General features: G+C 43.5%; 1 protein-coding gene across 1 annotated transcript; it reads left to right on the top strand.

Moving 5' to 3' along the window:
• Window positions 1-2,204: 2,204 nt before the first annotated feature.
• Window positions 2,205-16,711, top strand: BRI3 (brain protein I3). The gene is made up of 3 exons (XM_051632349.1): window positions 2,205-2,686; window positions 4,254-4,368; window positions 16,323-16,711. Exons 1-3 carry the CDS (start codon window positions 2,521-2,523, stop codon window positions 16,453-16,455), a joined length of 414 nt encoding a protein of 137 aa, XP_051488309.1. The 5' UTR covers window positions 2,205-2,520; the 3' UTR covers window positions 16,456-16,711.
• The last annotated feature ends 486 nt before the right edge of the window (window positions 16,712-17,197 follow it).

The following is a 17,197-nucleotide window of genomic DNA, read 5'->3' as shown; positions in this document are numbered from 1 at the left end:
ATGTTGAGCCCTACTTTGTTCAGTTGCTGTTGTTGCAATAGACTTCCTATCTGCAAGGAGCTAACCAAGAGAAAGGTTTTTGCAAAACAAACAGCTAAATATAAACTGATTTTCATTTTGCTGTCTGTTTGAACTGTGGATTTGCTGTATAACCCTGGGGCACTGGGTTGTGTGAACCTCACTTCCAGTCTGTGCCCTGTGAAGGATGCACCCTGGGTCTTCCCTGAATGAGGCTCCAAGGCCTTGCAAAAGAGAGAGAAAACATCCAGATGTTCTTTCCTACTCCTGTAGGAAGCCTTGTGGTTACTGTGTGACCCAGGAGAAATGAGTTATCTCCAATGAACCAGGTCTCACTCTGTTAAGGTTGCTAGCTCTTGATGGCTGTAGAGATTTCTCTCAGTTTTGCTCATAACTTTAGCTAATTACAACCTGCAGTGTATCATGGCAAAGCCATGGTATGTATTGAAAATGCAGTTAGGGGAGGTCTGCCCCAAGACTGGGACACATCCCTGACCTGGGCAAGCCTAGATCACTCCAGAATTAACTTTATGAGATTTAAAATCTCTTATTATTTTGAAAGACTGTGCTCTGCAAAGCACAGTCAAGATAATTTAAATCCTGTTTCACTGTTTTGCAGCTGCTGTCCTCATGTGTCTGTTGACTGTTTGTAGGGCTAACTTCCCTACTGTCAGCTCTTCCACACTTTCCCAGTTCTTTAAAAGGGGATCACTTGACACTCATTTTAGGGAAGTCTCTTTCCTCTTATGAGGAAGTACCACATTGCCTTTGTGCCTCAAGATTTTTCTTTCAAAAACCTCATGTAATATCAGCACCATTACAGTTACAGTAAGCAAAGGCTTTCCTCAGAGTAGGAGCAGTCTGTAAATGTCACTGCAGACCGTGAGCAGTGCCCTTCCCTGCAAACTGGAGGCAGGTGGGAAGCAGGCGGGCAGGGATCCTCTCACCATCCTGTGGCACTGGTGCTGGCTTGGATTTCGGGGCGTGTAGTCTCTGTCCTTACCTGTTTCAAGAATTTGATTTTGAGACAAATTTTTAATCTTCCCCTCTCCCCCCCTTTTTTTTTTTCTTCTCACCCTTCCTATTGAATGGGGTTAAGCCTTCCCAGCTGCCACGGGAGTTGCTCAGTGTTTGCCATGGCGACAGGGGCTGTGTTGGTACCTGTAGTGAAGGACAAACCTGTGCAGATTTAAAAAACAAAAGATCTGGTTAATCAGCTCCAGGGTTGAAGGTGTGGAGGGGAAAGGCCAGAGTTTTAACGATGATAAAAGACATTTAAGATTTTTCAGCATCTGGCTTGAGCTGCCCAATCATTGCAAACCTGGATTTCAGAAGGAGCTCTGGAACTCATTCCTTTAGTTTGCTGTACAGGAGAAAGCAGCCTCTTTCTTCAGCGTTTCTTTGAACCATGTGAGAGTTCTTCTGCTTTTTCCTCAGTCTCTTTTCAAAAACGCCCTCTTCTACATCCTTACCATTCTGTGCCACCACCCCCAGAGCTCTTCTTTTTTACCTTTAGCACTCGAGCATGGCTCTCCCCAGCGGGGGTGCAAGAGTTTGCAGAAGTCACTGCAGAACACAGCACTGTTTCTTGCTGGATTTTTGCGTTTCCCTCAGGCCAGGGGTTCTGCGTGAACACACACAGGTGAGATCTACACACACGGACACAGTTCCACTCCCTCAGCTGAAATAATTCAGCTACTATACGGTTGAAAGTGGCTCTTGGTGTTGTTACAGGGGAAGAAGCGATAACCTTCCAGTCACTCTTTCTCTTGACATTCTCGGGGTCTTCCCGCGTTGAGCAGATGTACAACTCCAGCTACAAGCGGTTGAAATGTTATCTGGGACCGAGCCAACCACGAGTCCCGTCCTCGTCCCGTTCAGGCCTCCAGTTTCCAGCTTTTCGGGAGAGGAGCACTTGAAGGAGAGCGATGCTAAAAGGGGCCTCGGCGAGCATGTGAAAAACCCATTATCGGCTTACTCAAGGAACGATCTGCAGGCGCGGCGGCTGCGGCACGAGGAGCAGGGCACGCTCCCAGCCCCGCTGCAGTCATGAGACCGGGCGGGAAGGGGGAAGGGCGGGCGGCTCCCGGGGCGGCGCGGCCCCTTTAAGGCCCAGGCTTTGCTGCGCCTCCCGGCGAGTCACCCCGCGCCGCTGGGGAGCGGCGTCACGTGGGGCGCGGTCTTGTGACCGGCCGCGAGCGCAGCAGCGGTGCGGGGCGCTCGGTGCGGGGCGCTCGGTGCGGGGGCCCCGCGCGCCAGGGGCCGCTCCGCCGCCTCCCCCCCCCCCCCCACACCCCCCCCCAGCCTCGCGCCCGGCCCCGAATGCGCGGGGCGCTGCCTCGCGGGCGCTCGCGCCGCCGCTGAGCTCCGGCGCCCCCGGGCGGGGCGGAGGGGGCGGCGCCCGCCAAGTTGGGCGCTGAGGCGAGGGCGCCGCTTCCTCTTCGCCCTCCCGGCGCTCGCCGCTCCGCGCCGCGGGCAGGCAGCCCCGCCGCCCGCCCCAGCATGGACAACAAGCCCCTGCTGCAGGACCGGCCCCCCGCCTACAGCCCCGCCGCGCAGGGCGCGGGCTACGACTACGGGCAGAGCAACTACGGCGCCATCCCCGCCGCGCAGCCCGCTTTCCAGCCGCCCCCGCCCTACCCCTACCCGGGCGCCGCGGCTGCCGCAGGTGGGTCTGAGGCGGCGGGGGAAGGGCCGCCCGCTCTGAGGGGGGCAAGGGGGCCCCCGGCGTGTGGAGGGGAAGTTGCGCCGCGCTCCCCCCTGCCCTGGGCTGGGGGGCGGCTCTGGAGAGGCTTTTCTTCCCTCCGTGATTGGAGGGGGCGGTGCTGGCGCTGCCCCGGGGGCCGCGGGCTCTGGGGAAGGGCCGTGGCCTCCAGCCTCGGGGGCTGCGAGCGGCAGGAACTCTCCAGCGGCTGGATCGTCTTGGTTTTCCACGCTTAAAACCCGCGCGAGGAGGAGGGTGCAGAGAGATCCAGGTGTTTGCAAGCGTCGCCTCCCTTTCCCCTCCTTCCCCGGGGTGTCTCTGAGGTTGTAACGTCGTGTTTGTGCTTTGCCCTCCCCAAAATACTGACCGAGTTTGCCCGCATCCCTCAGTGCGGGGGTTTCCCACCTGAGCATAATGGCAATGGGACGCAGCTGTGCCAGCAGCAGAACAGACCCCAAACTCGCACTTCTCTTTGCCTGCGCTTCACTGTGCTCTGGTTAATGTTTGGGTTTTTTCTGATACACTTGGGTAGTCTCGGAGAGACTTGAGCAGGTGAGTAGATTTGTTAACTGAATTAACAATAACCTGTTAAAGAAAGAAGTAGCCTCTTGGGAAAGACTGTAGAATTAACAAAGTGCTTCAAAAGCTACAAAAATAATACACTGAGTAGAGCACACACTGACCCCAATCATTAAGCATTGGCTTGAATCTCGGGGACATAGATTGATTTCCTGCTGACAACTTGGAGCTTACTTTCCTCTAATACAAATGTTACTGACTGTTTTCAGTTAATTTTTAAATAAAATTGGTGGACTTTACAGATGCATAACTTGAGTCAAGCAGATCTGAGAACTGTGTGCTGGGAGAGAAGCTTAAAATTCTACCTGGGCAGAGTGTACCTTGGCTGTATGATTAGATCTGGTACATCTAACCATCCCTTTAAAAAGCACTTTCAAAAAAAGAAATTAATGCAGTAGTTAAGAGTTTGTGTGTACTAATTACAGCTGCTGAAATGGCACATTCAGTAGCTAACAACATGGATTTTCGGAAAGGTTTTTTTTCCCCTGCTTCCTTTCCACTCGCCCCTTACCACTCCTTTCTCTCTCCTGTTCTTAACTTAGTTAGGGTGGAAACCAAACGAAGATTCATTGTTTCAACTAGTTTGCCTGCCGGAGTAGGACGTAACCGATACATGATATCCAGAAGTGAAAGCTGTGATCACTGTTTGTTTAAACTGTTTTTCCATAGTGCCCAAACAGCATTGCAACAAAGTCTCAAAGTTAATTATTAGCTCTGTGACCTTTTTAGATGGTTAAATTGTGCTAGATGCGTGGTTATGCAGTGGTTTTGGTATTAGCTGTGCTGAGTAGTGTGTTCCAGCTCTGATTTTGGTAGAGCTTCTTCAAGTGCTCAATCAAGACTACATTTCTGTTTATTTTTCTTTCCCATGTTTTGCTTCCATACTTTTAAATTGTTAGCGTTGTTCTTTGTTCCTTACATGCAGTGATTGAGTTTTTTTCCTTTATTTCAGGGTATGCTGTTCCTCCACCGACATCACAGCCAAACTATTCAAGCACCTACACTATTATTCAACAGCCTGCTACCACTACCTCTGTAGTAGTAGTTGGTGGCTGTCCTGCCTGCAGGTAAAATAGCTCTAGTTTAGAAATAAATTCAGTCTTGGGTTTTATTTTTCTAAATTACAGGTATCCATATAGATCCTTGGTTTTCAATAGTTTCTCTTTTTGTGTGTAGTAGAATGAAATTAATTGAAAAAGCACTAACACTTAGTAGTGGAGTGCTTTAATTTATGTGCTAAAAGCTTGTCCTAATGGACTTGTGACAACCACTCTTATTAATACAGTAGTCTACATAGAAACATGAATCTATTCTTTACGATGGAGGGAGATCTGTAAGTGGTATTTTTAATGAAAAGGCAGTTTGGTCACGGATGTTAAGGGTCAGTTCTTGGGGGTGAGTATGACAGGAAGTCCTTTCTAATATGTTTATGCCTAGTGAGAGAGAGTAGCATGATTTTATTGTGAAACTTTCTGTAATCTTTGACCATAATCACTACTGGTTATCTGGCAGTTCAGTGGAAGGGATTCTGCTGCTGTGTTGTGTGTTACTGTTCCCAGCATCCAGGCTGTGTAAAACCAGGTGGGGTTATTTTCAGTATTGGTTGAAAACATCAGCATCTTAAGGCTTTAAAAGATCTCCTAATTTAAAAGTCCTTTTACTGCAGAAGAACAGGGAGGTTAATAGATTTGATTCCACGTGTTGATCTAATGAACACCAGAAAAAGTGGTCAGCTGTTAGATGGAGTTGCAACAAGAGAACAACTTCCCCCTCGGAGATCACCAGCCACGAGAAAAGGGAAGGAGCCAGTCTGTTTCCAGGTAGTGCTGCAAGTCAGCTGTGGTCCCTTTGCACTTCACTTCTCATCCCAGGATATTAACTAATGGGTGGGGGTGGCCAGATTGCTGCTGGTGCAGTTGGGACCCTGCCGGGCCTGCCCAGCTCTGACTCAAATGCAGAATCCTTCCCCTCCTCTCCAAATGTATGGGAGTCACCCTTGTGGTGTCTTGTGAGCAGGCACTTAATACTCTGCAGGTCTGAGCCCTTGCTTATCCATTTCAGAACGCCTAGGAAACAGACTTGCTGGAATAACTGAAATGGTGCCAGGTTTCAGTGTGACAAAGGTGATAGAGATTGTCATCATGACACAGGCTGTCCCCCAGATGCCTTTTGGGTTTGTTAGAATTTATGTTTGTCTGAGAGTACCTGCCTTCAAAGGTGGATTCAAATAAGAGTGTCTTGTGGTGCTATGTAAAAACAGTTGCCTGCTGAAATGCCACTAGTTAAGGCTGAAAAACCTGTAGTAGTTAGAACTATTGATCTATAAGTTCTATGTTTTAAACGGTAAGGGAAAGCAACCACTGAGCTGTTCAGAGGATGTGGTAGATCCTGTCACCTGCGTAATTACATTCAAATGCTTATGCTTTAGCTCAACCAGAAGACAGGAAAGATGTTATGCATTGCTTGGTAAACAGCAGGCAGTGTGTTTATACAGGCCTTCTGGCTCTAAACTCAGTCAATCTCAAAGCATTTTACTATGGAAGTGGTCTTTGCAATAACTTAGGTTGGTAGGCTCTTGCTGTTATTCTTAGGATCCGTTTTTTTATTTTCCTGGAAGTTATCCTGGGATGCTCTATGAGATACCTTTGAAGCAATAATTTGCAAGTGTAATATCTAACTTTTGCCAAATTTGGGAAAACGAGCAACCTTTTGTAAGGTGTTTTTAAGTGACCTCACTTGAATAGCTTTCTGAAATCATCAGACTTGCTCTGATGGAGGTAACCAGTGCTCTCTGTACATTGTGGACTCTTTCCTAAAGTAAAATACCCTCCACCGGAAGCTTGTTTACTCCTGGACCCTCAGGTTTTGTTCTAGGCTGTGGAAAAAAAAAAAAAGTGGTGAGGAGAACTATGACACATTGATCATGATGAGGTATAACACTGCACTGCTTGAACTGCAGACCTCTTTTCAGGACTTCTGAAATAACCTTCATCAGGGAATCCCAAGGATGAGGAACTTTATCTAGTAATGGTGTGTCACAGTCTTCCTTGCAGCGTCACTCTGATTTTTCCTAATTGTCATTAGAGGAAAAGTCAGTGTCAGGATAGGAGGGAAAAATCTCAGATGGCTTTTTTTTTTGACTAGTTTAAGAATTGATAGTCTGGTACTTCAAGATAAAGGACAGGGAGGCTGGGTGGGAAGCGTATAAGAAATATTCACTGCAACCTGAAGGGTCAGGGTTCAAGTTCTGGAAGGTCACACTGGCTGCTTCTCTTAGAGAAGAGCTCATAATCCTCTTTGACTTCACAAGACCTTAAACATAGTTCTAGTTTACTTCTCAGCCTGGAAACCTGTTTTATGAAGAATGCAACATGCAGATACTCTGTGAATACAACTCTGAATAGACAAGATGTTGAAAGGGCATTGATAAACATAAAAAGCTATCAATGGTACATGAAAAACTTGGTTATTAAACTGCCAAGTCAGTCATCCTGTTACTGTCCCAGTTTGATGTTGTGCATGATTGTTAATAGAAATTCATCTCCTTTAGATGATGAGAAAAAAGCCTTGTTTGTGGCTGTGGAATAATGTAACTGATGAAGTAGGATAAAGCCCACTGAGAGGGTTTCTACCATCTGAAATACCAACCAGTCTTTTACACTAAGGCATTTATAAATATGTTGCTGCTAATTGAAACCAAAACCATTTCAAACTTTAGGTATATGGTGTTGAGGAGAAATACACAGCATTGTTCTGTTATTTGGGCAGGAGTCTATTTTATTGCAGTCATGAATGATCTTGGGATTAAAAAGCTATCTACAGTACAGTTTATCTTTAGGCTTGATTTATGGTATGAAGTCATAAAAAGTACAAAGTATCCCCAAAAGCAGCCCCTGTACAAGTAGGTAGTATGCCTCTGGTCACTATGTAATTGCACTTTTATTTTTTTTTTCTATCTCTGAAGCATTGCTGCTTCTGGGTGATGACTCTCCTGTCTTGCAAGCTGTACCTCTTGCTTAGAGTTATTAATTAGTCCGATCGGCCTCATTCGTCATTTGTCAGTGTTGCTTTCTAATTACAGACTTCAGTGTTAATGTGTGTTCAGTCCTTCCTTGCTTTATTAAAATGTCTGGGGTGGATGTAGTCCTGTGCAGAGAAATAAACCGAGTTGCAGAATCTTGCCAGCTCTATTGCTTGTAGTTGACATTGCCTAACTCCTGCTTTTAAACTGTTTTATGTTCTTAAGTACAGATTGAGTCATTACAGCCACTAACTTTCGAGATCCAGTCATGTAATTATCTTTTTAGCTTGGAGAATGCAGTCTGCCTGCTTCTCTTGTGGTCACTTTCATTTTCTTTTTCTCCATCTTGCATTGTTGGGTAGAACAAACTGCAAAGCAATGGGTGCTTTTCTATTACTTAACAGAAAAAAGGTACCTTTAAAAATGGTGAAAACATCTTTTTCATCTAATATTTGTAAAAGCTTTTTTTTTTTTCAAAATCTGAGACAGACCCTGTGATGGGCCCTCTTGGGTTTTTATTTTCCTGTTTAACAAATACTCAATTGTTTATAAGAAAGGGTGAGGGAAGGGACATAACACTGCTGTGTTCTGGCATCTTTATTTTCTGACAATTACAAAACATCTGCTTGAGAAGTATTGTAGTGGGTCCCAAATTTTAATAACACTGAAGCTTCCTCCAGCACTGGAAGGTGAGACAAATTTGATTAAAAGTGTGTTCTCAGATCTCTTGCAAACCTTGTCCCTGCCATAGTGGTTTGTTTTGAGGGTGGGGTTTTTTTTATGGGTGGTAGGTTGTTTGTTTGTTTGTTTGTTTGTTACTTGACAAAGTAGTAAGTTCTCAGGTTTTGGTTGAAATTTTGTTTTCTGCATGTCTCCTGAGAGAAGAGACTCTGGGGAAAATTGCACTTAGGTGATAAAGTACTTCAAAACTACAGTCTGCTGATTTTACTTCAGTTATTTAAATCACAAAGCCTGAGTGTGGTTTGACAGAAAGCCATTCACGATATAGGTTTTCTACAGTTGTTCACAACAACAGTATCTAAACTTTATGTAAATATTCTTAATATAATTAAAAATAAAAAGACCTACCTATTTAGAGAGTGTGTCTGATACTCTGATGAAAACCTGTGGATTTTTGGCTTCTAACAGCAGGCTGACATGCTGGAATCCTTTTGAATCTTGTGAGTAAAGCCGACTTTGAAATACCTTTTCAAGAGTGCTATAAAGAGCAATAGCTACAATAGTGCAGCAGTTCCTGATGCTGGCCTGTCACACAGAGAGAATCAGCCTGTGCTGGAATCAGTGTAGCTCCCTTACACCACAGTTTGAAGCGTTTTTTAAGCCTATGCTGCTCAGTCAGAGTGGAGTGTTCATCCCTCCTGTGCTGTAACCTGGTGGCTGGAGCAGGCAGGGCATGAAATTCGGCAATGACTTACAGACATGATTGCAAAGAAGAAAGCTTTGATACAGCAGGCTTGAGCAAATGCCGTGAGTCTGCCATTTGGAATGCCTGACTAGGTTAGCTGTAACTTTCCCCCCCTCAGCCTAACAGCAGAGGCAGGCAGCTGCTCAGCAGGAAGTCTGTTACCTAAACCCAGCAGAGAGGAGGTAGTAAGCCTGTTAATAGGGTCCTAAGTGAGAACAGCATAGCTCTTGCTGTTTCTGAGGATTTTTATTCTACACGTCTGAACTGATTTGTGGGCAATAATCAAAACATTTTTCTAAAGAATTATATTTCCTGCAGGAATGTATTCCCTAATGAGGAATATATAAAAAATGATAATCTAGTCTCTAACACCTAGTCTGTCACCAGACCTGATCTGAGAGCTTTTTTTTTTTTTTTTTTCCAATGTCACCATTTGTCTTGGTGTCTGTATTCTGATAATTAGGATTTCTTTGTAGCAGTGAGTTGTTCTGGGTGAGAGGAGAAAGCTGGTCTTGTTTGTTGGTAACCAGAGGTGATACTGTTTTAGCTGTGTATACAGACAAGTGAGTTAAAAACACCAGGTCTCAGTTTAGATCATCATAGATTGTTGGTCTGATATCTACAGAGAATTGTAGCTGGCATGCTTAACCTCACTAGTGAAGCTAGGCTGTTGGTGTGAAGCCATGAAGCTTGTCTCTTAATTAGTGTGTACTCAGAACTGGAATTAATGCAGTGGTGCTACTGCACTAGAGGAGGCTGGTGATTTGTAGGCATTTCAAGAAAGACAACAACTAGATACAGGCTGTTCCTATTTCTCTGGCTCTTCAGCCAGCCCTCTGTATAGGAAATGGGGCATAAAGCATAAGGAAGTTCAGATGAATCTGCACATACTGTGCTGTCCCGTACTTGAAGGTGGCTTTTAAGGATAATGGCATTTACATATATGTACAGGTTGTGTAGAGGAGGGCAAGGCCAATGGCTGGGTATAGATTCAGATTTCTTTCTGGAAATATAGATTAACAATAATTCAATACACCTTCAAGCTGAGGCTTTAGAAGCTGGCACCTCTCTCTTAATGGAAATTAAAACTGTAAGCATCCCATGCTTACTCAGTAGTTGCATATATAATTGTAAATTCCTTTAATTCTGCTTTTTGCAGGTGAAATTTAAACTTGCTTCACCTAGACACTTTAGGGTGAAGTGCAGTTTTTTTCCAGGTCTTGCAGAGCTTGTTGTGCAAGCAAACTGTCTCTGATTACCTGGGATGACCCTTCAACTTTATTTGTATGGGATGAAAAATTCTGATAAGCATATGTTTAAATACTGTGATTTAGTGCTAAGTCTAAAAATGCACGTTAAATTGTACTGATGCTGTGTCTGCATATCTCACTGTTGACCTGCTGATCCTGAGCATTGACTTAAGATAGTAATGTTTTAAGACTTATTTTTCAAGAAGGGAGTTGTCTGAAAAGTAATTTGGTTTTAAATACTTGTCAGTGGGAATAATTGACCTTACTTTATAGAGTTGGCAGCTGCAGTTATAACTTAAATCCAAGACGCTGCTTGCAGTATAAATAAACCTTTCCACTTTATTTTTAGACTAGGAGTGGTGCAGTTATAATCAGCTTTTATGTGGTTTGTGCTGGAGAACAAAATTTGTTTGGTTACATTATTGAATCTACAGTTTGAATATGGAGGCTCTAATTACTTCACAGTTCAGGTAAGATGCAGAAGCAAAAACTAAAATATTCATTCTCCATTATAGAAAGCATTGAGTTTTTTTCTCCTTCTAAATTTAGTAACTGGCTAAGCAGCAACTGGGTAAGTGTTCATCCAAAATTAGGTGGTGACACAAATTAACAGGAGCCAAAAAGTGTTTGTGTAGCCAATGCTGTAGTAGTGGTCACACTGCAACAGATGTGATAGGAACTGGCTCTGAAGGAACAGGTGAGTTGTGGTGGAGGTCACGCAGACACAGTTCTGGTGAGCTTTCCAAATGAGTGGCACTTGTGGCTGACCTGGTCTGCTGCTCAGCTCTGCTGCCCCTGGTCTTCCTTCCTCTGCTGCTGAGCCAGCTGTGCTTCCTGTGGCTGCTTTGGCTGCTCCTTTTCCCTGGGTCTGGTGTTGAACATGCATGTTGATTTTTATTTTTTTTTAATTGGCATTTTGCGTTACCACAAAAAAATAAAACTGTTTAGGGGGAAGGGTTTTAAAAATAAATTCTATTTAAAGTGTCAGGGACATCTGCTGACTCGGGCCTTACAAGCTGATTAAGAGGGTTGATTGTAATGGGTTAGACAGCAGTCGTGCATGCTTGTGTTTGCAGCTACTTGGGGCTGACCAGAAGTACCCTGATTGATCCCTCTCTGATGTTTATTAGTGTGCTTATTCTTTAAGGTCAGATCAAAATTAAGACTGCTTATACTCTTAACTAAGCACACTGACTTACATGTTGCAAAGACGTGAGGGCAGGAACCAAATATGGATTTTTTAAGAGACAAGGAGATGATTTAAAAACACGAACAAAGCCAGATTTGAATGCAGGAAAGGAAGGCTGAATGTATGTGAATGAAAAAGATGACATTAGTGTAATAGCAAAACAAGGCAGGAAAAACAATAGCCTTAGCATGCTGTGTACTGTATTAGTATATGATTTCCAAAGTAATATTTTTGGTGTCATTGAAATGCCTGGAGAAAGGGACTTCGCCTTCTTTGGCTCTGTGGTATTGAGAACTGCTTAAATCTCATTATTCAGAAAGGTCTAGGTTGTGTCAGAGCCTCTCAGTACACATAGTATGTTACTGGGTTGACTTCTGAAGTGGGGAAAAGGAGGAGCCTCACCTCCTGTGCTTCTACTGGTGATTTTTATTTGTTCTGAGGGTGCTCACCATTTTATGCATTTCCACAAGTACCAATTGACATATTGTACTTCTGCACCCAGACTTATCATTTTTTGTTGAACCCCTGTGTCCTTTCTATTGCTGTATCTGTAACCAGTCTGGCTATCTAAACAGTTCTGAATCACTTTGCATTTCAATCCTATTAGCAGATTCTTCCCCAGAGACGGCACTTCCAGTAGCACATCTTTTCCCTGGTGAATGAAGGTGTGAGAGCCTTGTTTGCTGGCTTCATTCTTTAACTGCAGTCTAATTTTGAGGGTCACTTGCAATGTAGTTTTACAGTTTTAGAGTCCAGATACACCCCAGGCAAAGGGGCTGTACAGCTAAGAAGTCATGCTAAAGCTTTCCTGTTAGCCAGAAGCCATGCTAATAGCACCCCCATACACAACAATATGCTCAGGTAGGACAGCTACTTGGAAATATCTGGAAGCAAGTGCTAATGGGAGGCTCTCCACCTCTGTTTTAAAAGTCAGTCTAATAAAAGCATCTGTTCTTGGGTTAGTGTGCTCTGAGCTCAACCTGGGAAATGGATTTTGATGTTTTCTGGCACAGGCTAATGGTATAATGACTGGCTTGGGACTGGGACTTGAAAGTTGGGTGGCAAGGGTTAAGTTGATAGGTGATACAGTTTATTGACTGTTTTTCTTTCCTTTTGACTCTCTCATTAATCCAGGTTTGGGGCTTTTGGGGTTTTTTTTTGTTTGCTTTTTTAAATTAGGACCAAAGTCCAGTATACAGTGGTCTGGATGAAGCATTAATAATCCAGAGTGTATGGCAAAATTTTATTAATTATATGCCCTTGTATATTTGCCGTTTTTCTAGTAGTGAGAGTGACTGCTGTTGTGTTCATAATTTTTCAGTAACTCCTTCCATCTTCCTTTCCCTGGCAGTACTGTTCTCTTTGATTGTCTTCCCCTATGCTATTTCATGTTGCTGGGAAATGCTCCATCGTGAGAGGGGAAGGGAAGCAGGCACTGTTCCCATGGGCTGATGGGAATCCTGGGCTAAAATTCTTTGTAGCAGAGCACTAGTCACAGACCAAAAATAAATATTAACCAAGCTGAGCAAATCTAGTGCCTGTAGTTTCTTTTGTGTGCCCTTTGCTGAGTGATGCAGGGCAAGTGCTGTGAGTCAGTGACTGATGTGCCAAGGCCAGGGTGAGTTTGTGCTTCGCAGCAGAAGTGGCCTGGCTCCTTCTTGTCTGCTGGCATGTGGTGTCAGCACATTCACTGTAGAGGTAGAAATACATTCATGCCAGGTGAGGGGTACATGATGCTTTTCTCACCCTCAAAAACCCACTGGGCATACTTGTCACCAAGCCAGCAGTGGTGTGAAGGCTGGTTGGTGGCACAGAAGGTGTGTTCATCAGTCCCAGAAAGAACCCAGCATCAGCTGGACAGGTGTAGGTGTTCCCAAACCTGACCTGCAGAAGAGAGTGCTGGTGAACAGCATCACAAAGACAATCAGCAGTGCTGTTTCCAAGAAACTTGCTCTTGCTGCTTCTGCATGTGTCTGTAGTCAATGGTCAGTACTAAAACTTGTACTACAAATACCAGAAATCCAAGTGGGATGCTGTTTGCTGAGTCTGTACATGCTGTAAATTGGTGCCGTGTTGTGGCAAGAATCAGTAATTTGAATCAAATACAAAACCCTGCTGGGTAAGCTGAACCAACTGCCCATATGGCAACTCTTTGTTTAGGTCTCATTGGTGGAGGCTGTCATATCCTGTTGGAGAAGATGTAAAGAAATCTATTTATAAAGTTAAAAGTTCCACTGTTACCTTATGCTTAATTCCTTGAACATGGCTTTTGCTTCAGTTATAGAATAAAACACTACTGACACTGCAACTCTTTTACATAGTGCTCAGTAAATGTTAGGTTCTATTACTACAGTATCTGCAGGTTCATTTTCCTTTACAATCTGTACTGGCTGTAGCAGTGTGCTGAATATGGCAATTCCATACTGGAGAAAGGTAGTTTTATGGATTTGGGCAGCATCATGAATATTTTTCAGTTTTATTTTAAGCTGATGTTGGTATCTGGATTTGTGATTTGGTGATAGATGTATGGGGACAGGAAGTGAAAAAGACTGGAGAGGGAGTTGAAATTTTTCCATGTTTGAGGAGGCTTTCCTGAAGTGCTTTGGAGCTATGGGAAAACAAGGTGGTACCTACACCTTTGAAACTAACACTACAAAAGGTTCTAGATCTGGGAAAACTGGTAGGAGCTGAAGTTCAGGAGAGTTTGTTGTACAAGCAGAAGACTTCTGCAGAGCTGATCTCTCCTTGTTCTTATCTCTGCGCACACAGATGTCTGTGTTCCAGAGTAATCTTACATTGTTGTGGCAAAATAAAGTGCTTGCACTGATACATGGAGCTCTGGCAGCACTGGCACCTGCCCAACTAAAGAAACAGGGGTGGTGATGTTATGCTGAGTTTGTAGGAGTAGCCACAAGGAGCAGCACAGGCTACTAAAGTCTGAGCTTTGGGACACTTGTGTGCTGAGACTAGAATTTGTATGGTGATTTGAGCCTTCGTCTACACTTTTAAACTTGTTGCCTTAAAGCAGTATTATTTGAGGCTAAGAAACTATAAAACTACTGCTGGGATCAACTGTACTCTGACAGTACCTTATACCAAATACAAAGTTGACTTCGTTCACAAGAATTCTGTAAACAGAAATAGAGCATCAAAAGGAGGGGACTGATGTTGAAAGTTTAAGCTTAGCATGAAGTTGTGTAAGCAGCAGAATATCAAGAGCACTTTGAAAAAAAGCCTTTGGCTTCTGATGGCTGAGGGGAAGGAGAATGGTTACTTTCCAACAGGTTGGAACATTTTAGTAAGGAAATGGTCTGTGAGTCAGAATCCTCCTTTCTTCCTCTTGTTTACATGTACAACAGGTTGTCTGTGACTGTCCTCTAGGGAAACAACAACTTGTTGGCCTTGGCACCTTCCTTGTAGCATGTATTTCAAGGTCACTTAGCTCTGTTTCTGTTGACTTTCACTGTTCTAGGGAACATAAGGAACAGCTTGTTCAAGTGTTTTGCTAAACTCCAAATTTTGACTGTTTAGTATAACTACTCAAATTTCTTAAGTCTGAACACTCAGGCTTTACTGTCTGTGTTCATTTTGGGGGAGCACTTCAGAAAGAAGTCAGGGACTGAAATTCAGGTGAATTTCTGCTGTCACAGAACTGTGCTGAAACAGAATTTCTTAGGTAGGGTGGACATTCAGTTGGGACTCAGCTGGAGCCAAATGGCATCAATAGTAGGTATTCCTACAGTTCTACAGGGACATCAGTTTTTGGAAGTAGAAGCCAAGAACATGTACTGAAAGTTATTTTGATTGTGATGTGTGTTTGGCCTTGGGACTTTTCTAGCTACCCTTGACTTGTGCTCTTTGAAGAAAGGTACAGCACCTCTGAGAGAATGTACTGGTAATGGCAGCAACCAGACATTACCACGTTGTGTATTAATTTGAAGTAACAGATAAACTTGTTTGCACCTTGCTGTCTGCAGTGGTTTTAACTTTCTTAGAGAAAGCATAAGCTGGATGTTTCAACAGAAGCCCTTAACCAGAGTTACACTACTCTGCCCATTCAAATGTTTCCCTTAGGAAAAAGCTTAGAGACAGAACCAAATTATCAGATCAAAAGATTCAGAAAACAAGGATTATTTTTTTTCTAAAAGAGCTCCTGTGCACATTTACTGTGGGAGACTTGAGGCTGAATGAACTGAGAGGGTTCACACCAGGATAATTGTAGAAACTTGGGGAAGCAAAGTATACCACAGAAGTGTAGCTGCTGCCTGTTGTAAAAGTTCTAAAAAGCTGAGAAATTGAGTTGTTTGATTTGCAATAACCAGTATAACATGACTGGTACAGTTAAATCTTTAGCACTGTATTATTCCAGAAGAGTAAGTAAATTATTTTAAAAGAAGGCTGCTTTTCATTTTTATGAGAGGAAACCTCAGTGACACTAAGGTTTAGTTCTAGAAAACTGTATCCTCACTTGTCCAGAAAAAAACTGACCCCAAGGAGGGCTAACAAGGAGTGAAGCATGGTTCTTGCTTACAGTTTTGCTCCTGAATGGGTGATCTTTTATTCCTGTGTTGAGCTAGGTTGCAAGAATACAGAAGAGGTGTGACTTTCAGCTGCTGTAGGGACCAAAGATGGCTGCAGAGGCACAGGTTTTTTGTGTTACAGCTTCCTGAATTAAGAGTGCATGTGACTTGTTCCCACTGTAGAGCAGGTGCTTCACCTATGTGTGTTCTTCAGTGCACTTGGATTAGCCAATATTTGGAGTAGATACAATAGCTCAGCTGTGGTGGCTTGTGCTGCTCTAAGTACCAGTCCTGGGTTGCAGCAATAGAGAAATGGTTGCTGTCTGGAACAAATTAGCTAGTTTGAATTACACCTTTTAGACTTCTTATGTACAGTCTGATCAGCTGAAAATTTCCTATTTTTTCCTTAAGAAGTATAATTCAAAGCCTTCTACTGCAAGCAATGAAAATAAAAGCCTTTTAAAGCAGAAAACAAAAAACAACCTCAAACTCTTTGTGCTTTATCTTGCTATGTAACATTGTGGGGGTTTTTTAGTGACTGCCAGATCACAAAGTGGCAACTTTGGGGCAAGCCTGGTGGGTGTCTTTGACTGAGTCTGTTTTCCATTTTTACAGGGTTGGCGTGTTGGAGGACACCTTCACCTGTCTTGGTGTTTTGTGTGCCATTGTATTCTTTCCAATTGGGATTCTGTTCTGTCTTGCACTGAGGCAGAGAAGATGCCCTAATTGTGGGGCAGCTTTTGGCTGAGGGAATGAACGTGGACGTGCTTATGGAAGCTACAACTGTTAGCATACTCTTTCTAATGTAAATGTCATGTACAATCATTTTATTTGCTTCAGACCTGTTTTGTAAAGTGTGAAGAAATTTAGTCTCTTGCATGTAATTTAAACTTAATCTTTTATGAGCATGTGCATTGCAAAACATGAAAACCCAACTTGTTTTCCATGTTTAGTGGCACCTGTTGAAAACTAAATAAAACTGCTTTTCCTTTTGCAATCCTCAACTTGTGGCTGGATTATTACGTATGTGACTAACATGTCTGATAGGGTGTAGTCTGAAAGTGGAGTTAGTAATCCTAGCTACAAAGACGGATATATATTTGTCAGAATTTTGATGATAAAAATACAGTTTAAGGCTGTACTTGTCTAAGCATATCAGATGCTTTTGAGGAAAGTGTTGCAGGTGCTGTGTGTGCTACCCCTGTGCTAAGTGACTCTGCCTTCTGAAGGCACTAGTAATAACAAAGAGTAAGAGCCCTATTTTAATTAGTGGAGGTTTTGCTTACAGGGACACATGTGACCTCCAAGGACTGCAGTGGCAGTGTCCTGTCTGCTACAGCAGAAGTTTCCTAACACAGTGGAACTCATGTTAGTTCACAGACAAGAGCAAGTTCTGCCTCTTCTCTAGAAAGGGAGCCTGTGGCACTGGCATGTATGAACCGCCCTGCATGGAGATTATTGCACTTCAGATTATTTAATTCTGATACTGA

The sequence above is a fragment of the Apus apus genome, chromosome 14 (genome assembly GCF_020740795.1).
Source record: "Apus apus isolate bApuApu2 chromosome 14, bApuApu2.pri.cur, whole genome shotgun sequence".
NCBI classification, from domain to species: Eukaryota; Metazoa; Chordata; class Aves; order Apodiformes; family Apodidae; genus Apus; species Apus apus.
Note: the sequence above shows the minus strand (reverse complement) of the source record. Positions and strands in the feature narration are given on the sequence as shown.